The 26,218-nt window shown below is 47.4% G+C and overlaps 1 protein-coding gene and 1 long non-coding RNA gene across 6 annotated transcripts in view; one reads left to right on the top strand and one right to left on the bottom strand.

Moving 5' to 3' along the window:
- Positions 1-4,702: 4,702 nt before the first annotated feature.
- LOC307205585 (uncharacterized protein) overlaps positions 4,703-26,218 on the bottom strand; it is a 64,282-nt gene continuing 42,766 nt past the window's right edge. Inside the window, exons 3-7 of one of the 5 annotated variants that reach the window (XM_079958179.1) lie at positions 21,130-21,474; positions 20,743-21,045; positions 19,910-20,017; positions 6,626-6,708; positions 4,703-5,641 (exon numbers count right to left, since the gene is read on the bottom strand). In XM_079958179.1, the coding sequence (XP_079814305.1) occupies positions 5,363-5,641; positions 6,626-6,708; positions 19,910-20,017; positions 20,743-21,045; positions 21,130-21,474 (1,118 nt within the window). In that variant the 3' untranslated portion in view covers positions 4,703-5,362. Of the gene's footprint in view, positions 5,642-6,625; positions 6,709-10,954; positions 11,371-14,645; positions 15,864-19,683; positions 19,760-19,909; positions 20,018-20,742; positions 21,046-21,129; positions 21,475-26,218 lie in introns of those variants that run through there. The other 4 variants (XR_013834037.1, XR_013834038.1, XR_013834039.1 and 1 more) reach the window with 4 other exon arrangements.
- Positions 9,836-10,534, top strand: LOC307205856. The gene is made up of 2 exons (XR_013834122.1): positions 9,836-10,250; positions 10,290-10,534. It is a non-coding gene; the product is annotated as an uncharacterized lncRNA (long non-coding RNA).

The raw sequence follows: 26,218 nt of genomic DNA, 5'->3' as shown, positions 1-26,218 counted from the left end.
AAAGAGCAAGGTGGCGTCCGAAGCAGGAAGCCGGGCGGGGACGGGAACTCTGGAAGGACAGGTCTGGGCCCGGGCAGAAGCAGGTCCCGCAACCTGGGACCGGGCTGACTGGCCTTTATCTTCCCTGAGGCCAGGGGCGGTCCCGGCCCCCAGGAGACCGCCTCTCCTGGCCTTAAGGCGAGCACTCCTCCTGGGAGAAACCAGTTCCCTTCGCCTCTCTGCCCTTCGCCTCTGCAGCTCAGGAGAGGCTGGAGGGTTACTGGGACCAGGGGGAGACTCACCTTCCCCTGACAGGGCGGGGAGAGGCACATCTGTAGGCACTGTGTCCTCAATCACCTCCGGAGCCAGAGTGGATTCATCTGGTGTCTGCTCCTGAGGATCCGGCACAGGTGCAGACCCTTCAGATTCAAGACCCTGCCCCAGCTCAGCCGGCCCTGGAGACGGGGACTCCTGTGCAGGCTGGAATTCCTCCGGTTCAGCCTCTGAATCGGATTCCCAGGCCATCACAGTAGCTCAGTTTTTCTGACTGGTTCTGGGGCAGAAGAAGCCACTCCAGGGTGGATATGGGTCTAAAATGGGGGGGGGTGATGGGACCCTGTGGACACCAGGGAAGGTCTCTGTAGGCAAATGTGCATCCAGGGCCAATGTGCTCAGGTTTTTTTGAGGGGTTCTGGGGCAGAAAAAAAACACTCCAGGGTCCTGGGTGCTGCTGGCCCACTCCCTTCCTCCCTGTTGAACTTGTGATTCTCTCTCTTTCTCTCTCCTTTTGAAACATGACACCTGCAGAACTTCTCCCCCTTGAAACTAAATACAAGTTCAAGCTTCTCAAAAGCTCTCCCCCTCGTCAGCAAGAAGAACTGGCTCATGTATAAATGCCAAAATGTTTGCTTTGCACTTCCAAGGGACCAATCTTTCAGGGTTGGCAGCACTACTCTTTGGAATTCCTTCTTAGTGACACCAGACAAGAACTGTCACTCTGCTGTAGTTAAAATATTTGCTTCCCTGCCTTTTAGTCTCCCTGATATGGAAAATATATCTCCTTCCCAAAACAAATTATCTCTCCCCCCAAAAAATAATTTGTATAAAATCTCCAAATTATTAATTAAACCAAATTACTTTAATATAATTTCTTGCAATATCTTAAAATCAGGTTTCCCACTCCTGTTGCAAACATGCCAATCATTTCCTCCCTTAGCTGCATGATTTCTTATTTAGTGTTCATAAACAAAATCTTTTCTCAAATTCAGCCTCTTGCCAGATCCAATAGGCAAGCAGGACCTGAGCGCCAGGATGCTCTCTCCTTCTGTGCTTTCCAGCAGCTGGTATTCAGAAGCATGGCTGTCTCCAATGGAGAAGGCAGAGGAGAGCCATCCTGCCTAGAATCCCTCAACAGTCTTCTCCTCCACAAATGTATCTCATCCTCTTTTCAAGCTGTACAGGATGGTGGTCTTCACTGCCTCTTGTGGGAAGATGCCTCTCCTGTGGGCGGCTTAGTCCTGCTGGCCACGTGACCCGGAAGCTGTACGCCGGCTCCCTCAGCCAGTAAAGCGAGATGAGCGCCACAACCCCAGAGTCATCCGCGACTGGACCTAATGGTCAGAGGTCCCTTTACCTTCTTTATACACAAGTTAGATTGTGTGCAGAGAAGGACAACCAATACGATCAAGGGTTGGGAACAAACCTGTACTTGACCTCAGGCTGCTCTAGTTTCCCATCTCTGAACTCACAAAGGTGATATGGACCCGCAGCTTGTGGTGTAGACGTCCCAGATGATTTAATGACCATTTTCCCTGGAAGTATATTTACAAGAAACAAGTCGGATCCTCCCACGATCCCCTTCATTCAGATCCCCTTCATTTGATGGGTCAGCTTCTTTGTTGCATGAGTTAAGGTGCCTGGGGGGGAAGGCAGCGGCGTCGCTAGATGCTCCAGTGCCCGGTGTGCCGTGCACATCAGGTGGGGCTCAACTTTGTCCTGTGGTGCTGCCAGGAGCTCCGCCCCTTTACAGCTCCTCCCACCTGGCCACGCCCCCGCAGTGGCTGCTCTCACTGCTGCTACTGCTGTGGGTGTGGGAGCCGAAAGGAGGAGAAGGAAGAGGAGGCAGGAGGCAGAAGGGGGAGAGCCATAAGCAGCCCTTGCTGCAATTGACTGGACGGGGCAGGTGCCCTCTGTGGGAGTCATAAAGCCAAGGCAGAGGCTTGTAAATACCGCAGGGTGCCCCCTGACCTCGGCTGACCAGCACTCTGTGCCTTGCAATGTATTAGGATGTATTGATCTTAAATGGAGCTGTGTTTCCTCTGGGCAGTGTTTCCTTATATGGTGAGGGGAGTGTCAAACCTTGACCAGGCATGTAGCGTGAGACATTGCCAGATGACCATGCTGTTGGTGAGGACAAAGGGTAATAAAAGTGACCGGGGAAGAGAGAGGTTGGAAGGAGCTGCCCGGCCATTTATGAAAATACTCGCTGCCTCTCTGTGTCTTCTTTCTATGCTATGCTAAGCACCATCTATGACGGCAGGACTCCGTCAGCCCTCCAACATTTCTCCGCCAGCAAACCAGCGAGCCAAGGCAGGGGCATTGTGTGGAGCCTCTCCGCAGTCTCCCCCCCCCCCAACTGTGGGGCAGCTGAGGGACAGGCAGTGGGCAGGCGCCTGGCGCCAGCCATGTTACATTTTTGAGCACATTTTTTTTAAAAAAAATATATTTTTGTCATTTTGTCGTCCCCCCCTTCAGTGATGACACCCGAGGCTAACCGCAACACACAGACACCCACCCCTGTGAGAAGGGATGAGAGAAACAGGGGGGCAGATTTGAGATACCTTTAGGTCAAACTAGAAGATTTAAAAGACTCAAAGCCATTTCAGACCCTGGGTGAGCGCCTGTAACCTCTGGAATCTTGGCAAAGCTCAGCAGCGATTGGGAATGGCATGCAACTTTTGTAACATCTCTAGACCCAGAGTCAAATTTCATCTTATTGACTTTCCACTAATCACACTCCCTCTTATGTTCTTAGAGAGGTGCCAGGAGAGAGAGAGAGCATTTTGCCTCCCATAAAATCAAATGTTTAATCACATTCTATGTCTCACAAGACTTTCCAGGAATGACCCCCCCTTTAAAAAATATGGTTTATTGACCTATTAACACCTCCAGTCTGCATGGAGGAAGTTCAGATCTCATGGCATGGTAATTTCATGGAGCAGAACCTCAGGCTGATGACACCTTGCCCAAAGCATCTGTGTGCCTCTGAGACGCACACCCAGGTCAGAATCAGGACGTGGCCAGGCCTCTGCGAGTTCCTGGATGGAGCAAAATTGCAAGCAGGTGTGGATTTTATTGTCTCCAGAAGCTGCAGTCGTGAGGCCTGCAGGGTTAAGGATACTGCCTAAGGACACACTTTCCAAGGGCTACTCCTTCCTCTGAGGGATCATCCATACTTCCGCTTGTCCCATGCCCGGCGAAGTGCTAGTGATTTCCCACTTGCCCCACTGCTTTCCCAGGGAAAACCTGCTCTTTAGTGGAAAACCCCATTGCTGCTTGCTCTGGTTAAGCACCAAAGAGCAGTTTTCCCCAGGGAAAAGCAACAGAACAAAAGGAAGTGTTGATAAGCCAGGGGTGTGAATAAGCCCTGAGTCACCTTATGGAACCAGCAATCACAGAACAATACCACCATTGCCCCTGGGGTTTGCCTCAGGTGCTAAAATGTCTTGGGCCAGCCCTGCCCACCCCTCCATGAGTTGTTGTTGTTGTTGTTGTTGTTGTTGTTGTTATTATTATTATTATTATTATTATTATTATTATTATTATTATACCCCGCCCTCCCTGGCCAGAGCCAGGCTCGGAGCAGCTAACACCAGTAAAATTACAATAAAACCACAATGGGGGGGGGTACAATTTAAAATACAGGTTAAAATACAATTTAAAATGCAGCCTCCTTTTAAAAGTAGTCCATTGATCAAAATCATAAGGGAAGGGAAACATAGGGGTCAGACTGAGTCCAAACCAAAGGCCAGGCGGAACAGCTCTGTCTTGCAGGCCCTGCGGAAAGATGTCAAGTCCCACAGGGCCCTGGTCTCTTGTGACAGAGCGTTCCACCAAGTCGGGGCCACTACTGAAAAGGCCCTGGCCTTAGTTGAGACAAATCTAACCACCTTGTGACTTGGGACCTCCAAAGTGTTGTCATTTGTGGACCTTAAGGTCCTCCATGGGGCATACCAGGGGAGGCAGCCCCGTAGTCACTGCATTTTACTTCTTTATTTTTAAAAAAGCACTAACCAGAGTCCAAGCTAAATAGGAAAAGATTGGCAAGGCAAGGCAAGGCTGGGAAAATCCAGCCAGATGGGTGGGGTATAAATAATAAATAATAGTTATTATTATAAGGCGCCTGGGTTTAAGGACCGAGAGACCTGTTATAGGAATTTTAAGGTATTATATATGTTATGTACTGAGTGGAATAGGATCCAAAAGGGAGCAGTCTGATTGGTCCTAGAACGATAGGATCCAGAATGCAGCAGTCTGATTGGTCCACAGGAGCCACTCAATCCAGCTCCAGGTGGAAGTGAATCCGCAGCCTGATTGGCCTACGGGAGAATCCTGGAATAAGCCAATCATATGCGGCCCATTGTGTAAATAATGTATATAAAGCAGATATTTTGGGGAAACTTTCATCCCTCACTACTATGAGCTGAATAAAGAGCATGAAATCCACACTTGACTCCGGGTATATTTCAATATATATAAAATAATTGTTCAAAACTGTACAAGGCAAACTCATACATAAATATATAAACTACATGTCTGGAAACAGTACAGGAAAACAGTCCTAAAGCCATTTTGACTCTTTCAGTCACCTCAAATATTTCTCTGCACGGAGGAAGGAAATGGAAAAGGCTCCCCATCGTCTCTTTGTTCACAAATCCTGTCTTAAGAGTGTGTCAGTGTATGAATAGGGTGAGACTGTGACCTGGACTCAGGAATTAAGTAGTTATCATCACAAAAGAATAGCCAGGCTGTCCAGGTAAACCCATCAACATCAATAAAGATCCGGCTTACTAGCTGCTTTGCTTCTCTATATTCTCTGGTTGGCCTCTGTTATTTTCTCCTACTGATAGAGAATCTACAAAAGGACTCTGTGTGGGCTCTTGGGTTTCCCATAAGGGAAAAGGAGCAGTCCCGTCCCCCCCTTATAACAGGCCTGTACTGTTTCCAGCAACAGGGTGGCTCAAGAGGGGTGCCTTATATACTGCTGCTGGTGATGAAGCCATTCCTGAGATTCCTTGCACTCAAGGAGACCCCTTCCATAGTCACTGGATAAGTTTTGGTATGTTACTGTCTGTCCTGGTCACAGGACTTTTGGGGCCAGTGTTCAAGGCTGCTGGGTAGGCTGTAGCTCTGGCTCAACTGGCAGCGATGACACATCTTCAGTGGGTCTTTCAACAGAGGGACCCTCAGTGAATTCCTCAGCAATGGCTCCCGGAGATCTTACAGATGTCTTATGTTGTGCCTGAACTCCCATGTTGGTCTGTGGGATGCAGCATTCAATCTCTGAGGGCTCTGTGTCTGAAAGTGGAGAAGAATTGGGAGAAGGACAGCATTCCCTGGGTGGTGTGGAACTGGTCGTTAATTCCTCTCTGCCTGAGTCAACCTGGAGGGGAAGAGAAATTATGACAGTAGGAACCGTGGAGATGCAACTTCTTTCTAAAAGAGTTTCTGTGCATTTTGTCCCACCTGAACCCTGGACCAAATTAAAGTCCTGTCCAAGTCAAGCGTTCTCCAAGAAAGGATACCAATTTGCCTAAAAGCAAGCATTTTTCCTGCACCTCAGTTCCAGCTTTAGGGGTAGCTTTCTAGTTCCACGGGCTCCTGGAGAACTTGCCATAACTAAGACCATAAGAGAGCGGGTGGAATTGCCCATTTTGAATTGACAAAAGTATGTCATTTCCATTCTCCAGAACTCAGTTATTATCAAGGATAAATAATCAAGGATAAAAAGTAATATTTTGGGAAGAATCCAGAACAGCTGGTGAGGGGAGAGTGCAATCCTGTTCACTTAAACTGAGCATGCATGTTCTCCTGATGGGAACAGGATCTTTGCACAAGCTGCCTTCCTCTGTATTTAAGGTTATTGTTTAAATTTGAATCTAATGATAACAAGGCAAGAGCTGAATTGGGTGGAACACATTACAGCGTAATTTTGGAAACAGTCTGAAGCACCTTTTCCCAAAAGGAGTAGACCAACGCGCAACTCCACCACGCATGAAAATGAGCCTCACTCTCCACAGCCTTTCCAGCATAAGGGAGAGGTGCTGGTGATTATTTTGGCTGGATGGGATGGAGTCCAGAGCCAGTGGAAGACAATTTTAAGAGAAGCTTCCTGCAGATGAGCAGAGATGGTTCATAGGGACAGGTTTTGCCTAACTGATTGCCATTTCTTATGGGGTGACTGGCCTGTTTGAAGTCTGTTTTCTGTTGCTGTTGTTCTTTTAAAAATAACAGATTGCAACTTTAATAATCATTTCTTAAGTAATAAATGCCTCCAAACTGTATCAGATGCTTTCATTGTAATTATCTGAATCACTCCACCATTACTTTGCACACTGGTAATCTCACCTCATCATCATCAACTCACCAAATCATCATCGTCGTCAATCATTTTTGAGTTCTGGAGTGTAAGAGTACTTTCCCCCTTCTTTTCCATCAAAGAACCAACACCTGTGGAATGCAACACGAGGCACATTATTTAATCCATGGCACTGACCAGTCTCTGCCTTTTGGGATAGGCAAAAGAAATGTAGAGGCATATTTAGAAGAAGATCAATAGAGATGGTCCTACCTCTTCTATGCCTTTTAGATATCTTCATCACCAGCACCAACACCAACACCAACATCATCACCACAGCCAGCACCATTGCCACCAGAATAACTATGACAGAAGAGATAAGCCATGGACTCCAACTCAAGGGTCCAAACTGTCCACATGCAATGAGCAATAAGAGTCTCTCAAAATATACTCTAATAGCAAGCACCAGAGTGACTCTCATAGAATTGTAGAGTTGGAAGGGACAACTAGAGTCATCTAGTCCAAACCCCTGCAATGCAGGAATCTTTTGCCCAAGGTGGGGCTTTAACTCATGACCCCGAGATTCAGAGTCTCATGCTCAAACTCAGCTAAGAGCAGTAGAATAAATAACAAGAGATAAACAAGCGTTGCTAATCTGTCCCATTTGTAATGCAATTATTTGGGCTGTGAATGCCCTGTCAGACACACTTTCCTGCCCTGAATCAATTTCTTAAGCTAGGAATGGGAGGATATGGGGGGAGGGGGAGCAGCAATTCACAGGATCAGATCAGTCTTCAAGGAGCCTTATGAATACAAACACATCTCCTCAAATCCCTCATGTTAAGGGCTAGCCTGCCTTTTCGCAACCACAAGCACATCCTCTGGATAATAAAGGAAAGGATGTATTGCTCACCTTCATCACTCTGGCAGATCTTGAGCAAGTCAAAGGAGGCTCTCTTTCGATCAACAGGATTGCTGACCAGGCAGGTGAATTTGGAGTCCAAAGAACTGTTCCAGAAGGAGACACGGAGCTCCTGGCCATTGTCAGAAACCTGGTACTGATTCATACTCTTTCCTAAGGCCCTGTGCGGATCCCGTGTTTCCCAGGAGATCTTGAGCTCTTCCCTTCCAGGTGTGTGGCATCGCAAGGTCACATTACATCCACCTGGAGTCTTGGATTCTACTTGGTGGTGTATCTGTGGTGTTGGCACTGGCTCTGTGAAACACAAATGAAATCAGCATAAGCTTTCACCCCACCCCTACCAATGCCTATGAAGGGAAATGGTGCTGATCCTATTCCACGAGCCAATCAGTGAAAGCAATAACTTACCATAAACAGTGAGGTTGAAACGCTGTTCTTGAAACTGTGTCTTAGTAATCCAGATGCGAGCATTGTAGATCCCACTGTCACCCAACTCCAGGTCTTTGAGCTTTAGTGTTGTCTTGTCCACCATGTCTAGCCGTTGTTCAAACTGGTTGGTCGGACTTTGGTGCTCCAGTTTCCCATGACTGAATTCTGCCAGCCAAAAGCCCAGGCCACCCCTTTGGGGTAGAAAGTCCCATTCCATTTTCTCTACTGTTATTCCTTGAGATACGTTGGCAGAAAACAAGACTGATCCTCCCAGGATTCCCTTCACCTGATGGGTTGGATTCCCCACTGCATGGCTTAAAGTTTCTAGTGAGTGGAGGGTGGTGGGGGAGGAGATATGATGAAGAAGAAGAAGAAGAAGAAGAAGAAGAAGAAGAAGAAGAAGAAGAAGAAGAGGAGGAAGATTAGAACCATTAACGTTTTTAACTCCTTATTCATCCTCCTTCATAAGGTTCCCATAGGAGGTTACAATCTTTTAAAATGCAGCATTAAATACAGCAGCTTGCCACAAAGAAGGTTTCCTCCTGGGCTGACACTCCCCCCAAAAGTTTAAGGAAGGTGAAAGTACCAAGAGTGCCCCTTCTGCTGGTTTTAACAGCTGAGATGGTCTATGGGGAAGGAAGTAGTCTCCTAGGTATTTGGGACCTAACTGAAAGGAAGTTTACAATTTCCAAGATTAATCTTAACTGTTGCTGAATTGTACATCAACCCACTTGAACTGCTCAACTCTCTAGTTAAACCAGGCACCCCCAACCTTCGGCCCTCTAGATGTTTTAGACTACAATTCCCATCATCCCTGACCACTGGTCCTGTTAACTAGGGATCATGGGAGTTGTAGGCCAAACATCTGGAGGTTGGGGATTCCTGAGTTAAACACTTATTACATTCTCCTAGCTATCCTAACATGGTCCTTTCCTGTAGGAGAAGGACATTGTTACAAGTACAAAGGTAATTCCAAGCAAGGAGTAGTGGAGGAGGAGAAAGAGTTGTGAGCTCAGGGTTCTTCTATGTGTTTTAGCAATGCACACCTGCTGTACTCCTTCCTGTGTACCTGTTAAAGGTTTCTGTTCTGTTAAGATTAGGTGTTGGACTACTGCAATGTGCTCTACGTGGGACTACCTTTGAAGGTGACTCAGAAACTACAATTAATCCAGAATGCGGCAGCTAGACTGGTGACTGGGAGTGGCCGCCGAGACCATATAACACCGGTCCTGAAAGATCTTCTGAAAGATCCTCATTGGCTCCCAGTACGTTTCCAAGCACAATTCAAAGTGTTGGTGCTGACCTTGAAAGCCCTAAATGGCCTCAGCCCAGTATATCTGAAGGAGCATCTCCACCCCCATCACTCTGCCAGGACACTGAGGTCCATCGCCGAGGGCCTTCTGGCAGTTCCCTCACTGCGAGAAGTGAGGTTACAGGGAACCAGGCACAGGGCCTTCTCAGTGGTGGTGCCTGCCCTATGGAATGCCTTCCCAGCAGATGTCAAGGCAATAAACAAGTATTTTGCTTTTAAAAGACAGCTGAAGGCGGCCCTGTTTAGGGAAGTTTATAATGTCTGATGCTGTATTGTTTTTAATATTCTGTTGGAAGCCGCCCAGAGTGGCTGGGGAAACCCAGCCAGTTGGGCAGGGTATAAATAAAAATTATTATTATTATTATTATTATTATTATTATTATTATTATTATTACTATTTGATTCTCACCAACATTTGGAGATCAACAACCTTTCGGAGTCCTGCAAAAACTTTGCAAAGAAGAGAAACAGTTGCAAATGTGCAGCAACACTTCACAGCAGTGGAAACTGTTCCCTGAGGGTGAGTGGGGCACTGCCTTTGCCAGCTTCAGTCTTTAGCCATCTTCTTTTTTACTTTAAACTATCCCTGGTACTGCCTCCTCCTTAGTATCTGTGTTACACTTGTAGCTCTTAGTATCACAGACAGAAACAGAACTAGAATTAGTTGGCTCTACCTCTCGTTGACTCTGGCACCACCCATGGTTGGGCTCTCTAACTTCCACCTTCGTCATATGTGCAGATTGTCTTACAAACTGAGCTCAATAACGAAGATCACTGTGGCATTGCCCCACCCTCATGGGGAACTGGGTTCCAGTCACCAACAGTGCTTTTTTGGTAAAAAAATGTTTAGAGGTACTCTCATTTTCCTGCTCATATTGAAATATGGCCCCCAATGAGGCCAAACCTAGATTCACAAAATGTTTAGGGGTATGTGTAACCCTGCATCCTCACAGGAAAAAGAAAAAAAACACTAGTAACCAGTAAGCAGCTTTCTCAGTTACTTCTCTCTTGACTGAGATTGATTGATATGCGTCGGTTCCGCAAGGAGCTGAGGCCAAAGTGGCTCACAGCAAACTTTCAAAACATCAAAACACAGAGCATTGGAAATACAAATGTACGAAATACAGAATATGACAGTAAATTTAAAGATGACAGAAATAAACAATTTGGCAAACACAGAATAAATTCAAAATTGCCCCCCCCAAAAAAAAAAAAAAAATTGAAACTTAAGTACATCGATACAAAGCAACACAAAAGTTAACGGAGAATGAAGTTTCTGGCACAGGTCTTCCTACACTCCAGGCAGCCTGGCTTAGATGCAATTCAGAGGGGAGGGGAAGATGGCTCCCAAATCCTTCTCCAGAGGAGTCCGGCAGCTGCAAGAGGCAGATGTCAGGGAGGACAATCATGGTCAGTCGCTTCCCCAGCCTCCTGAAGAAACCAGCTGCTGGCACAGATCTTACTGCTCTTCAGAACAAAGCAGTGCGCGACTTACCCAGAAGAAAGTACAGCAACATTCTGAAGAGGAAACATCTGCAAGCAAAAGTCATGTTTGCTTCTCTGCGGAAGTGTATCGTTGCATGTGGTTTGTGGGAGAGGAGCAGAATTGCTGTTTGCAAAGATTGGCTGTTAAGAAAAGTCTTCTGACCAATCTGGGCAGAGCCAAAGCAATGAAAAATGCAAGTAGCTTTGCAGACTGAGGAGGCTGTTACAAATTTAACAACAACAAAAAGCATTATACTTGCCCAGATTTTTATGTGCTTGAAAGAGGTTCAAAGAAGCAAAACTCACATGTAACTAAAGGAATGTTCATATGCCCCCGAACTCCAAACTCCAGAGGTATGCTATTAACTCCAGAGGGGAAATCAGGAACATCAGAACATAAGAAGATCATTTCATGGCTCATCTAGCCTGGCATTGTGTTCTTCTCACAGTGGCCAGCCAGACCTGAGCATCAGAATGGTCTCTCCTTCTGTGCTTTCCAGTAGCTGCTATTCAGAAGCATGGCTGACTCCAATGGAGGAGACAGAGCAGAGCCATCCTGCCTAGAATCCCTCAACAGTCTTCTCCTCCTCCACAAATGTATCTCATCCTCTTTTCAAACCATCCAGGATGGTGGTCTTCGCTGCCTCTTGTGGGAAGATGCCTCTCCTGTGGGTGGTGGGATCGTGGTACTTAAGAATATAGATCAACATATAGATAGTTGGATGTCCAATGAACCAAGGGGTGAACGAAGGTTGTGGATGTTGCTCATGGCAGTCAGTGGCCACAGTGCATGTTGGCACCAGTGACATGGGGAAATGTAGTGTAGAGGGCCTGGAAGCCAAATTTAGGATGCTGGGAAGGATGTTGAAAGTCAGGACCTCTAAGGTAGACTTCTCTGAAGTACTACCAGTTCCATATGCAGGGCCAGACAGACAAGCACAGCTTTGTGGTCTCAATGTGTGGATGACATGATAGCGTTCAGAGGAGGAGTTTGGTTTCGTTCTGCACTGGGGGACATTCTGGGGCAACCTGGGCCTGTACAAAAGGGATGGGCTCCACTTGAATCAGGATGGAACCAGAATGCTTTAGTTTAAAATAAAAAAAGGTGACAAAAAAATTAAATGTGGGTTGGCTGAGAGTGTAAGTTCAGTGGCACCATATAGCAATTTAGAGAGAATTTAGTCAGGAATAACCAGCAGCACAAATATATGAAGGGGGCCACCTGGGTTGCCAGTAGTACATGTGAAAGAGATCTAGGGGCCTTAGTGGATCACATGTTTAACAGGGTCAACCGTGTGATGTAGTAGCAAAAAATGCAATGCTATTCTAGGCTTCATCAACAGAATTATACTGTCTTGATCAGTGCTGGCCAAACTTGGACCTCCAGCTTTTTTGGGACTACAATTCCCACCATCCCTGACCACTGGTCCTGTTAGCAGTGGTGTAGTGTGGGGGTGCAGGGGGGGCCGGCCGCACCGGGCGCAACATCTGGGGGGGCGTGCTCGCCGCCTCCAGAGTCGCCGAAGAGCCTCGGGCGCAGGCTGTAGCAGAGCCCCATGTCTCGCGGAACCGACGAGCTGGCAGCGGCTCTCAGCGCTCGCCACAGTCCCCACGCGTCAGGGCCGCGGAGGGCGCGCCAGGCAGCCCCTCCTCACAGCCCCGCCGCCGCTGCTGCAGCTGCTGGGCCATGCTGCATTTTCCTCGCCTCTCTGCCCCCCTCCTTCTCCGGGCAAGCAGCGTCGTTTGGGCGGCAGCGCCAGCGGCAACTTGCCTCAGATCACCTGACACGGACCCGCCGCCGCCGCCGCCGTGGCTACCTTACCGTAAATACCCCAGCCCAGGCAGCAGCAAGAAGAAGCTGGCGGCAGCGGCAGGTTAGGGGTTAGGGGGAGCAAATTACTTGCCTTGCCCCGGGTTAGGGGGCGCAAATTACTTGCCTTACCCCAGGTGCTGACAACCCACGCTACGCCGCTGCCTGTTAGCTACAGATGATGGGAGTTGTAGTCCAAAAACAGCTGGAGGGCCAAGTTTGGCCACCACTGGTCTAGATCAAAAAAAGTAGTAGTCATGCTCCATTCTGCCTTGGACAGACCACACCTGGAATACTGTGTTCAGTTCTGGACACCATGCGAATCCCCGCAATGACGGGGTGAGCTCCCGTTCCTCAGTCCCTGCTCCTGCCAACCTAGCAGTTTGAAAGCACGTCAAAGTGCAAGTAGATCAATAGTACTGTTCTGGCGGGAAGTGTTGATAAGCCAGGGGTGTGAATAAGCCCTGAATCACCTTATGGAACCAGCAATCACAGAACAATACCACCATTGCCCCTGGGGTTTGCCTCAGGTGCCAAAATGTCTTGGATCAGCCCTGCTCACCCCTCCATGAGTAATAATTGTAGTAGTAGTAGTAAGAATAAGAATAAGAATAAGAATTTTTATTTATACCCCGCCCTGCGTGGCCAGAGCCGCGCTCAGATCACAAGTACACAAGTACAATTACAATAAAACCACAATAGGAAAACAAATTAAAATTAAAATACAGTGGTACCTTGGGTTAAGAACTTAATTCGTTCCGGAGGTCTGTTCTTAACATGAAACTGTTCTTACCCTGAAGCACAACTTTAGCTAATGGGGTCTCCCGCTGCCGCTGCGCCGCTGCTGCTCAATTTCTGTTCTCATCCTGAAGCAAAGTTCTTAACCCGAGGTACTATTTCTGGGTTAGCGGAGTCTGTAACCTGAAGCGTCTGTAACCTGAAGCGTATGTAACCCAAGGTACCACTGTACAGGTTAAAATACAATTTAAAATGCTGCCTCATTTTAAAAGTAGCCCACAGATCCAGAAGAAGGAGGAGGAGGAGGAGTTTGGCTTTGATATCCTGCCTTATCACTTCCCAAAGGAGTCCCCACAACAAACACTCTGTGAGGTGAGTGGGGCTGAGAGACTTCAGAGAAGCGTGACTGGCCCAAGGTCACCCAGCAGCTGCAGGTGGAGGAGCGGGGAAGCGAACCCGGTTCACCAGATTACGAGTCCACCGCTCTTAACCACTACACCACACTGGCTCTCAGGGAGGGAAACATAAGGGTCAGAGTCCAAATCAAAGGCCAGGCGGAACAGCTCTGTCTTGCAGGCCCTGCGGAAAGATGTCAAGTCCTGCAGGGCCCTAGTCTCTTGTGACAGAGCGTTCCACCAAGTCGGGGCCAGTACTGAAAAGGCCCTGGCCCTAGTTGAGACTAATCTAACCACCTTGTGACTTGGAACCTCCAAAGTGTTGTCATTTGTGGACCTTATGGTCCTCCGTAGGCTAGGAGAGGCGGTGCCGTAGTCACTGTATTTTACTTCTTGAATTTAAAAAAGCACTAACCAGAGTCCAAGCTAAATAGGAAAATATTGGCAAGGCAAGGCAAGGCTGGTAAAATCCTGCCAGATGGATGGGGTATAAATAATAAATAATATTTATTATTATAAGGCACCTGGGTTTAAGGAACCAGAGACCCGTTATAGGAATTTTAAAGGTTCAAAACTGTACAAGGCAAACTCATACATAAATATATAAACCGCATGTCTGGAAACAGTACAGGAAAACAGTCCTAAAGCCATTTTGACTCTTTCAGTCACCTCGAATATTTCTCTGCACTGAGGAAGGAAATGGAAAAGCCTCCCCATTGTCTCTTTGTTCACAAATCCTGTCTTAAGAGTGTGTCTGTGTATGAATAGGGTGAGACTGTGACCCATCCCAGGTTTTGTGTCAGACAGGATTCTGTTGTAGACCTTCCCTTCTCTGATGTATGTATGATGTATTGGGGGGTGGTCTTGGGCTCCAGGGTGGGCAATTTGAAAATGTCTATATAAGGGCTTGTGCTCATGGTTCGGGGTCCCACCTGCCTCCTGCGTGTGAGGGGAGAACCCTGGTGCAACAGTTAATAAAGATCAGGCTTACTAGCTGCTTTGTTTCTCTATATTCTCTGGTTGGCCTCTTTTATTTTCTCCTACTGATAGAGAACCTACAAAAGGACTCTGTATGGGCTCTTGGGTTTCCCATAAGGGAAAAGGAGCAGTTTTTCTTTTTCTTATAACAGGCTTGTATTGTTTCCAGCAACAGGGTGGCTCAAGAGGGGTGCCTTATATACTGCTGCTGGTGATGAAGCCATTCCTGAAATTTCTTGCACTCAAGGAGACCCCATCCATAGTCACTGGATAAGTCTGGGTATGTTGAGCTCTGTCCCGGTCACAGGACTTTTGGGGCCAGTGTTGAAGGCTGGTGGGTAGCCTGTAGCTCTGGCTCAACTGGCAGCATTGAGAGATCTTCAATGGGTCTTTCAATTCATTTCATTGGCAGTGGCTCCCGGAGATGTTACTGATCTCCCATATTGGTCTGTGGTATTCAGTGTTCAATCAGTCTCTGAGGGCTCTGTTTCGGAGACTGCATAAGAACTGAGAGAAGGAAAGGTTTCCCTGGGTTGTATGGAGCTGCTTGAGAATTCCTCTCTGTCTGAGTCAACCTGCAAGGTTGGTGTATGAGATGCTGTGTTCAATCAGCATTGAGGCCAGCTCTTCCATCTCCTTGGCAATGTTGGCCTGCAATGTTGCCTCTGCAGGGACCTCTTGGCAAATAGGAGGTGCTGCTACCATGCTTCTTCCTGATGTAGGTCTTTATGCATTTCTTGATCCATTGCTGATTTTTATTCCTCCACCTCCCCTGTTCCTGATGGATATCTTCACTCATCCAATCTTTCCAGTGCTGTTTCTATCAACAGCAAGACTGAAGAGGAGTGCCTTAGACGCTCTTGGCTGGTGCTGGTGATGAAGGCATTTCTGGAACTCTTTGCTCTCAAGGAGACCCCTTCCATAATCACTGGATAAGTCTTCATATCTTGCTCTCTGTCCTGGTCACAGGACTTTTGGGGCCAGTGTTTAAGGGTGCTAGGTAGGCTGTACCTCTGGCTCAACTGGCAGCTTTGAGAGATCTGCAATGGGTCTTTCAACAGAGGGACCCTCAGTGAATTCCTTGGCAATGGCTCCAGGAGATGTGAATGATATTCCACGTTGGTCTGTGGGATGAAGTGTTCAATCTCTGAGGGCTCTGTTTCTGAGACCACATAAGAAATGAGAGAAGGAAAGGGTGAGCTGGAACTGCTTGCGAAATCCTCTATGTCTGAGTCAACCTGGAGGGGAAGAGAAAAATATGACAGGAGGGACTCTGGAGATGCAACTCCTAAAAGAATTTCTGGGCATTTGGGCCCAACTGAACCCTGGAGAAAATTAAAGTCCTGTCCAAGTCCAGCGTTCTCCAAAAAAGGATACCAATTTGCCCAAAAGCAGGAATCTTTCCTGCACCTCAGTTCCAGCCTTTAGGGCTAGCTTTCTAGTTCCAATGGAGAACTTGTCATCACTAAGTCCATAATAGTGCGGGTGGAATTGCCCATTTTGAATTGACCAAAGTATGTCATTTCCATTCTCCAGCACTCAGTTATTATCAATGATAAAATTAGTATTTTGGGAAGAGTCCAGAACAGCTGGTGAGGGGAGAGTGCAATCCTGTTGGGTTCACTGGGGGGAGGATGTGGGAAGAAGAGCCCTGCAGCCAGAGGGCTGGATTCTCCATTCACTAGCTGGTGAGGGGGGGGTGTCAATTCTGCTCACTATAACTGGGCATGGATGTTCCCCTGATGGGAACAGGATCTTGGCACAAGCTGCCTGCCTCCCTTTGTGCCATAATCAATTGGTTAAGTCTTTTTGGATCACTGGCCTGTATTTGTTTTTTCAATCCAAATAATGTTTATTCTCTCAATGAAAATGTCAGGGACGTTCTGACAGACAGCGAGGATCTGAAGAGGAGGGAGGACAAGCTGAGAGGAGTAGAAATGGGAGTCTTACACACAGTGAGAGGGAGATAAGCCTCTCTCGCTCTGGCATGCTGCCTCGGGGCTGTCTCTGCATTTAAGGTTATTGTTTAAAATTGAGTCTAATGATAACCAGGCAAGAGCTAATGTGGGTGGAGGGGATTGCTGCATAATTTTGGGAAAAGTGTGAAACACCTTTTCCCAAAAAGAATTGACCAACGTGGAGCTCCACCATGCATGAAAATGAGGCTCTCTCTCCGCAGCCTTTCCAGCATAAGGGAGAGATGCTAGAGTTTATTTTGGCTGGATGGGATGGAGTCCAGAGCCAGCGAAAGGTAATTTTAAGAGAAGCCTCCTGCAGACAAGCAAAGATCTCGTAGGGACGGGTTGTGCCAAATTGATGGCCATTCATTATCAGGTCAGTGGCCTGTTCTGCCATTGCTTCCCTGTTCCAGGTGGTTAATGTGCTTTAAAACGTCCTCAAGCAGTCGGTGGCAATTTAAATTTTTATTTCTTTTTTTTTTTCCATTGTTGGGGGTGGGTGGGATGGATATTTGGTTGGGGATTAATTTTAGTATAATTGTTCTGTTCCTTTTTTGTTCTGTTCCTGGTGTTCACCTCTAGTGACGTGGGTGATCTGACACTAAGTAAAAGTGAAACAAAAGAAGTGCCATGGTCAGATCACTTCCTGGTGCAACTGGACCCTTCCCCTCTGCAGGGAGGTGGGACCAATTCGGATGGTCCGCCCCCGCCACTTAATGGATCCAAATGGTTTCCAGAAAGTGGTAGGGGATGCTTTATCCCATGTTGATGGCCTTTCAGCTGATTCCCTGGTGGCCCGCTGGAATGCGGAGTTAACCAGGGCTATCGACTGTCTGGCTCCGAAGTGCCCTCTCCGATTGCATGGAGCCCGGACAGCTCCGTGGTTTTCTTCGGAGCTGAGGGCGATGAAACAATCGCTGAGACGGCTAGAGCGCCGGTGGCAAAAAACTCACTCCGAATCTGACCGGACACAGGTTAGAGCTCAACGTCGAGCCTACCAAGTGGCGATAGCGACAGCGAAGACTTTCTTCACTGCCTCTATTGCATCTGCAGAAAATAGTAGCAGGAGACTTTTTCAGGTGGTTCGTAATTTAACAGAACCACCTTTACCACCGGGGCCTTGTAAAGACCCCAAGATCTCCTGCAACGATTTTGCAAAGTTTTTTGCAGATAAAATCACTCATATTCGGAAGGAGCTAGACACCACCGTGGGAGCAGGGCTGGGGCGGGAGAGTGCTAGAGCTCTGTCTGGTCAAGTTGCATGGAATCAATTTCAATCCATTACCCCCGAGGATGTGGACAGGCTGCTTGGACGCGTGAAACCAACCACCTGTCTCCTGGATCCTTGCCCATCCTGGCTAATAAAAGCAAGCCGGGAAGGGCTGGGCGATGGGCTCTGCGGGGTGGTGAATGCTTCCCTCTGTGAGGGAACATTCCTTGGACGCGGAAAGAGGGGGTCATTAAACCGCTTCTTAAAAAACCGTCTTTAGACCCGGCCAGTATGGCCAACTATCACCCAGTCTCAAATCTTCCATTCTTGGGCAAGGTGATTGAGCGCGTGGTTGCTGAACAACTCCAGGCACGCCTGGAGCATGCGGACCATTTGGATCCCTTCCAATCGGGATTCAGGCCTTATCATGGGACTGAAACTGCCTTGGTCGCGCTGGTTGATGATCTCCGGCGAGCTAGGGACAAAGGTGAGAGTTGTTTCCTAGTTCTGCTGGATCTCTCAGCGGCCTTTGATACAATCGACCCTAACATCCTTCTGGACCGTCTAGAGGGGCTGGGAGCTGGGGGCACTGTTATACAGTGGTTTCGCTCCTTCCTCCTGGGCCGTGTTCAGAAAGTGGTGGTGGGGGATGAGTGTTCAGACCCCTGGGCCCTCACTTGTGGGGTGCCTCAGGGTTACGTCCTCTCCCCCATGCTTTTTAACATCTATATGAAGCCGCTGGGAGAGATCATCAGGGGGTTTGGACTGGGTGTCCATCAATATGCAGATGATACCCAGCTCTACCTCTCTTTCAAATCAGAACCAGTGAAGGCGGTGAAGGTCCTGTGTGAGTGCCTGGAGGCGGTTGGAGGATGGATGGCGGCTAATGGATTGAGGTTGAATCCTGACAAGACAGAAGTACTGTTTTTGGGGGACAGGAGGCGGGCAGGTGTGGAGGATTCCCTGGTCCTGAATGGGGTAACTGTGCCCCTGAAGGACCAGGTGCGCAGCCTGGGAGTCATTTTGCACTCACAGCTGTCCATGGAGGCACAGGTCAAATCTGTGTCCAGGGCAGCTGTTTACCAGCTCCATCTGGTACGTAGGCTGAGACCCTATCTGCCTGCGGACTGTCTCGCCAGAGTGGTGCATGCTCTGGTTATCTCCCGCTTGGACTACTGCAATGCGCTCTACGTGGGGCTACCTTTGAAGGTGACTCGGAAACTACAACTAATCCAGAATGCGGCAGCTAGACTGGTGACTGGGGGCGGCCGCCGAGACCACATAACACCGGTCTTGAAAGACCTACATTGGCTCCCAGTACGTTTCCGAGCACAATTCAAAGTGCTGGTGTTGACCTTTAAAGTCCTAAATGGCCTCGGCCCAGTATACCTGAAGGAGCGTCTCCACCCCCATCGTTCTGCCCGGACGCTGAGGTCCAGCGCCGAGGGCCTTCTGGCAGTTCCCTCATTACGAGAAGCAAAGCTACAGGGAACCAGGCAGAGGGCCTTCTTGGTAGTGGCGCCTGCCCTGTGGAACGCCCTCCCATCAGATGTCAAAGCGATAAATAACTACCTGTTCAGGGAAGTTTTTAATCTGTGATATTTTAGTGTATTTTTGGTTTTTATGGAAGCCGCCCAGAGTGGCTGGGGAAACCCAGCCAGATGGGCAGGTTACAAATAATAAATTATTATTATTATTATTATTATTATTATTATTATTATTATTTGAAATCCGTTTGTTCCTGCTGTTGCTGTTGTTTCTTTAAGAAAAACAGATTGCAACATTAATAATAATAACTGAAGTAATAAATGCCTCCCAAATGTATCAGATGATTTCATTGGTAGATAAAAACAATCACCCCATCATTACTCTGCACACCGATCATCTCACCTCATCATCACCATCTTGTGGGTGGCTCCTGAGCTCCGGATACTCTCCCTTTTCTCTCACATCACAGAACAAACACCTGTGGAGTGCGAAATGAGACACATTATTGAGTCCATGGCACTGACCAGTCTTTTCCTTTCAGGATAAGCAAAAGAACGGAAGTGGTATATTTGGCAGGAAGCCCCCATCTCAGACGAGATGGGAAGAAGATCAATAGAGATGGTCCTACCTCTTCTCGGCCTTTCTAATCTGATCTTCCAGCGCATCAGCATCCCCATCCCCATCACCACCATCACCAGAAGAGATATGAGGGCAGAGATAAGTCCAAACTGTCCACCTGCAATGTGTGGGAACATTTATATAATTTAGCAGAGTTTAAACGATTCCCTGTCTGAGTTTATGCAGTGACAAGTGGGTTGCTAACTTGTCTGAGTCCTATCAATAATTATACCTTCCTGGTTGATTATCCCTTTCTGTCCCTCCTAAAGAAAACACACATGAATTTGAATCATAAACTACTTTGCTATCTTTCAAGTTTACAGAGTTGTTCCTGAAGGCAGTCTTAGGTTACATAACAGATATACTAGATAAGAGTGAGTCATGAGAAGACTGCATCTGAGCAGTTACCAATAACACTCCTAGCAGCAACCGACCAACCAGCTGACAAAACTGCCTGCCTCATAGAGGCAGTTAGTCCTCTCAGAATATTGGCCTTGACTGACAGCTTTATATCCCACACAATGAACAATAAGAGTCTCTCAAAACATACTCTAATAACAATCATCAAAGCGACTCTCACAGAATCATAGAATTGTAGAGTTGGAAGGGACAAGTAGAGTAATCTAGTCCAACCCCCTGCATTGCAAGAATCTTTTGTTCAATGCAGGGCTTAAACTCATGACCCCGCAATTCAGATTCTCATGCTCACACTCAGCTGAGAGCAGTAGAATAAATAACAAGAGATAAGCAAGTGTTGCTAATCCCTCATGTTAAGGGCTAGCCTGCCTTTTTGCACCCACAAGGACCTCCTTTGCATAATGAAGGAAAAGCTATATTGCTCACCTTCATCACTCTGGCAGATGGTGAGCAAGTCAAACGAGGCTCCCTTTTGATCAACAGGATTGCTGACCAGGCAGGTGAATTTGGAGTTGAAAGAACTGTTCCAGAAGGAGACACGGAGCTCCCGGCCATTGTCAGAAACCTGGTACTGAATAGCACTCTTTCCTAAGGCCCAGTGCGGATTCCTTGTTTCCCAGGAGACACTGAGATCTTTCCTTCCAGCTGTGTGGCATCGCAAGGTCACATTACATCCACCTGGAGACTTGGATTCCACTTGGTGGTCTATCTGTGGTGTTGGCACTGGCTCTGTGGAACACAAATGAAAACAGCATAAGGTTTGGGTCCTATTCATCCTATTCCATGAGTCAAACAGTGAAAGCAATAACTTACCATATACAGTGAGGTTGAAACGCTGTTCTTGAAATTGTGTCTTATTAAACCAGATGCAAGCATTGTAGATCCCACCATCATCCAACTCCAGGTCTTTGATCCTCAGTGTTGTCTCGTCCACCATGTCTAGCCGTTGTCCAAACCGGTCGGAGGGACTTGGGTGCTCCAGTTTCCCATGACTGAATTCCCCCAGCCAAAAGCCCAGGCCACCATTTGGGGGGTAAAAGTCCCATTCCATTTTCTCCACTGTTATTCCTTGAGATACATTGGCCAGAAACAAGCCTGATCCTCCCAGGATTCCCTTCACCTGATGGGTTGGATTCCCCACTGCATGGCTTAAAGTTTCTAGTGAGGGGAGGGTGGTGGGGGAGGAGTTCATTTCTTTCCGTTCACAAGATTAATACTTCTTGGTTGTCCTAAAACCTCAAAGCAGCTTACAAAATCAGAACTTTGCAAAATGTCTGTTGAAAATTCAACACAGAAAGATCTTACCAAGTGAAAAATTCTTCTAAGAAGCAATCTAAAAACAATCTGCTTGTGTGTTTCAGGAAAAAATGATTATGCACTATTTTTTGTGAAACCGAGATAAGTTAACATAGAGTTCAGAGAAGAAACTGACACTGTTCCACCAGAATCCCCAGTCGCCTTTTCCTACTCATTTGTTGGCTCCTCTAATTCACTGTTTCCTCTTTCCTGACATTTATTTTGTATTAGTTAATGATTGACACATCATAGGAAAAAATCCTGCCGGAAAACATTTCTGCCTTAGAAATGAATTCACCATGTCCAGCATTTTTCCACCCCACACCTTCAGGGGTGATGAGCGCCTTCATCATACATGCACATTGTCCCTCCAAGTTCAGTTCAGCAACAAATATCACAAAAAAGGATTAAACTTCCACAAGGCTCCTGTTGGAGCTTCCTTTGAAGCCAGCAAGGGTGTTCTGGGAGAGGGTTCCAGCTGGGGAGAGGAGACCCTGAGTTCTAGTAACCAATATTGCCAATAATTTCCCTCTTTGTGACAAATCAAACTCAGAGTACATGCATTTAGGTGGGGCTTTTGTTTTATTTTTGAGGAAGAAGCAGTGAAGTCCTTACCCTAGGAGTACATCAATAGTCTGAAGAAGAGGCCTTCTGCAAGAAAAATCCAGCAATAGTCTGAAGAAGAGGCCTTCTGCAAGAAAAATCCACAATTGTGGATTGCTAAAGAGCCATGAGTGCCAGTCACACACCAGAATGCTTGTTTCTTAGAATCACCGATGGAGAGATTTGCTGCTATTGAGCTCAGCTCCTGCCTGTGGACTTCCCATTGCGGCATCTATTTCACTACGGTGTGGAGAACAGCTTCATTTTTCTGCTCAGGATAGGTGCTCTAAAATAAGCCCATTTATCCATCTTATAAACGTAGGCTGAGTCCAGGGTTTATTTGCAAGAGTCGTGAACTTTCAGACACAATGGTCATCTCCTTACTTCCTCTCGCTTCCCAGCAGATCAGATCCTCCTCTTCGTACCAGCAAGGCTGTCTGTGCTCGCTTTCCCTCCCCTTCTCATCCAAGCAAAACTGTGTTTTTCCTCCTTTGTTTCCGTCTCCTCCTTTCACTGCTCTTTGTTCCTCCACTCATAAACCAGGAAGGATCAGTGGAGGAGGAGAAACCTTTATGAGGTGTCTCAGTAATGTCACTCTTGATTAGGATTGATTGAGTTTATTTATATGCTGTTGTTCCGCAACCAGCTGTGTGCAAAAAGGCTCACAGCAAACTTTCATAACATCAAAATACAGAGCATTGGAAATTAGTTGGCTCTATCTCTCATCGACTCTGGTGCCACCTATGGTTGGGCTCTCTAACTTCCACCTTCGTCATATGTGCAGATTGTTCTACAAACTGAATAACAAAGATCACTGTGGCACTACAACACCCTCATGGGGAACTGGGTTCCAGTGACCAACAGTGCTTTTTTTCTAAAAAAAAATTAAATGTTATGTGGTACTCTCATTTTCCTGCTCATATTGAAATATGGCCCCCAATGAGGCCAAACTTCACAAAATGTTTAGGGGTATGTGTAACCCTGCGTCCCCACAGAAAAAAGTACTAGTAACCAGTAAGCAGCTTTCTCAGTTACTTCTCTCTTGACTGGGATTGATTGATATGCGTCTGTTCTGCAAGGAGCTGAGCCCAAAGTGGCTCACAGCAAACATTCAAAACATCAAAATACAGAGCGTTGGAAATACAAATATCCAAAATACAGAATATGACAGTAAATTTAAAAATGACAGAAATAAACAATTTGGCAAACAGAATATTGCCCCCCCCCAAAAAAAATTGAAACTTAAGTACATGGATACAAAGCAACACAAAAGTTAACAGAGAATGAAGTTTCTGGCACGGGTCTTCCTACACTCCAGGCAGCCTGGCTTAAATGCAGTTCAGAGGGGAGAGAAAGATGGCTTACAACCGCCTTCCCATATCCTTCTCCAGAGAGAGGAGTGTGACAGCTGAAAGAGGCAAATGTTAGGGATGACAAAGTTAGTCAGTCTCATCCCCAGCCTCTGGAAACACCAGCTGCTGGTGCAGATCTTACTGTTCTTCAGGACAAAGCAGGGTGGGACTTACCCAGAAAGTACAGCGACATTCTGAAGAGGAAACGTCTGCAAGAAAAAGTCATGTTTGCTTCTCTGCGGAAGTGTAGTGCTCTGTGTGGTTTGTAGGGGAGGAGCAGAATTGCTGTTTGCCAAGACTGGCTAATAACAAAAGTATTGTGACAGATCTGGGAAAAGCAAAAGCAATGAAAAAAGCTGGCAGTTTTTGCAGACTGAGGAGGCTGTTACAAATTTAACAACAACAAAAAGCATTCTACTTGCCCAGATTTTTATTTACTTGAAAGAGGTTCAAAGAAGCAAAACTCACATGTCACTAAACCCCAAAGGAATGTTCATATGCCCTCAAACCCCAAAATTAACTCCAGAGGGAAAATCCTGTCTAGCCTGGCATCCTGTTCTTCTCACAATGGCCAGCCGGATGCCTGTGGGAAACTGGCAAGCAGGACCTGAGCGCCAGGGTGCTCTCTCCTTTTGTGCTTTCCAGCAGCTGCTATTCAGAAGCATGGCTGCCTCCAATGGAGGAGGCAGAGCAGAGCCATCCTGCCTAGAATCCCTCAACAGTCTTCTCCTCCTCCACAAATGTATCTCATCCTCTTTTCAAACCATCCAGGATGGTGGTCTTCGCTGCCTCTTGTGGGAAGATGCCTCTCCTGTGGGTGGTGGGATCGTGGTAGTTAAGAATATAGTTGGGTGCGTGATGAACCATGGGGTGAACGAAGGTTGTGGATGTTGCTCATTGCCTAGATAGCCTGGCAGACAGCGCTGGAGAGGAATCAATGGCCACAGTGCATGTTGGCACCAGTGACATGGGGAAATGTAGTGTAGAGGGCCTGGAAGCCAAATTTAGGATGCTGGGAAGGATGCTGAAAGTTAGGACCTCTAAGGTAGCCTTCTCTGAAATACTACCAGTTCCATATGCAGGGCCTGACGGACAAGCAGAGCTTTGCAGTCTCAATGTGTGGGTGATATGATAGTATTCAGAGGAAGAGATTGGGTTTGTTCTACACTAGGGAACATTCTGGGGACTCCTTTATTTTAAGATAAAAAAGGTGGCAAAGCCAGGGCCGGTGCAAGTGGGTCGTGAGGAGGGCCCTCACCAGATATACAGGCAATGTGGTGTGGGGTGCAAAATTGGCTGGGTAATCCATATGATTCGTGGCTGGTCAATCCACTTGGGGACCCTTCCTGGCAAGCATGGGGAGGGAGAGGGTAGTGGCCCTGTCCAACAATCAACTGCTCCCTCAACCTAGGGAAGGGGGGAGCAAGGGTGCCCACTGGGACTTCGTCCTCCGTCGTGAGTGGTATACTACCCAGGGTGACAGCCCCTCCTGGCCCCTCCCATGCATCTGGTCTGCTGCAGCCACTGCACTCGTTTGCTCCTCCACCTGCCAAGTCGTCGCCACCACCTCTGTGTGCTCCGCTCTGGTTACTGCACCAGCCTTGCCAGCCTTGCGGGCCCAGCTGGTTAGGGTGGGTTGCGAGACAGGAAAGCAGGCCCAGCAGAGCAGCGGCAGCAGCCCCCCACCTCGGCTGTTGAGGAGCACGACTCGGCACTGGCCAAGGGGAAGAGATGGGGGCATGAGGAACTGACTGGGTGGAGGGAGGGTTGAAGAAAAGGTGGAAAGAAGAGCTAATTTGTCTGTGGTTAGGGGGTGTAATCTGGACAGTTCTGCCAGGGGTGCAAGATCACCTAGCTAGGGCTCTGGGCAAAGTAGCTTTTAATTATTTTGTGAAAATTTACATGTGGGTGGCTGAGAATTGGGCAGTGTAAGTGTAAGGGCACAATACAGTGGTACCTTGGGTTACATACGCTTCAGGTTACAGACTCCGCTAACCCAGAAATATTACCTCGGGTTAAGAACTTTGCTTCAGGATGAGAACAGAAATCGTGCAGTGGCGGTGCAGTGGCAGCGGGAGGCCCCATTAGCTAAAGTGGTCCTTCAGGTTAAGAACAGTTTCAGGTTAAGAACAGACCTCCAGAACAAATTAAGTTCTTAACCCGAGATACCACTGTATAGCAACTGAGAGAGAATTTGGGCAGGAATAATTGGAACGACAGTGAGATTGAACTCATTATTGACAAGAAAAGGAAGACCTTTCAGATCTGGCAAAGAGACAGAAACTGCGGCACTAAGAAAAAAAACTATGTCAACGCTAAGGCTGAGGTTCAAAGAAGAACCAGAGAACTAAAGAACACCTGGATAAAGAAAGATTATACCTCAATGCAGGCTTCAACGAAGGAAACCAAGGTCGCAAAATGAACACTCAAGCCCTTCAAGATCCCCCTCTGGGGCATCATGCATGGGCAATTCCTTACTATCCCCAGCCTCCTTGGCCAGCGCCCCCACCCGCTGGGCCCATGGCAACCACCATGATTGTTTGGGCCAGAAAGAGAAAGCAGTAGTGGAAAGAGGAGGAGGTCTGGTGGGGTGAGGGCTCTTGTGACATGTGAGCCCCCAGTAAGTGCCAAACCACATTGACCCTGAGATT

The sequence above is a fragment of the Podarcis cretensis genome, assembly GCF_951804945.1.
Source record: "Podarcis cretensis genome assembly, chromosome: 16".
Classification (NCBI taxonomy): Eukaryota; Metazoa; Chordata; class Lepidosauria; order Squamata; family Lacertidae; genus Podarcis; species Podarcis cretensis.
The sequence above is the reverse complement of the archived record's forward strand: the minus strand, read 5'-3'. Positions and strand labels throughout refer to the sequence as shown.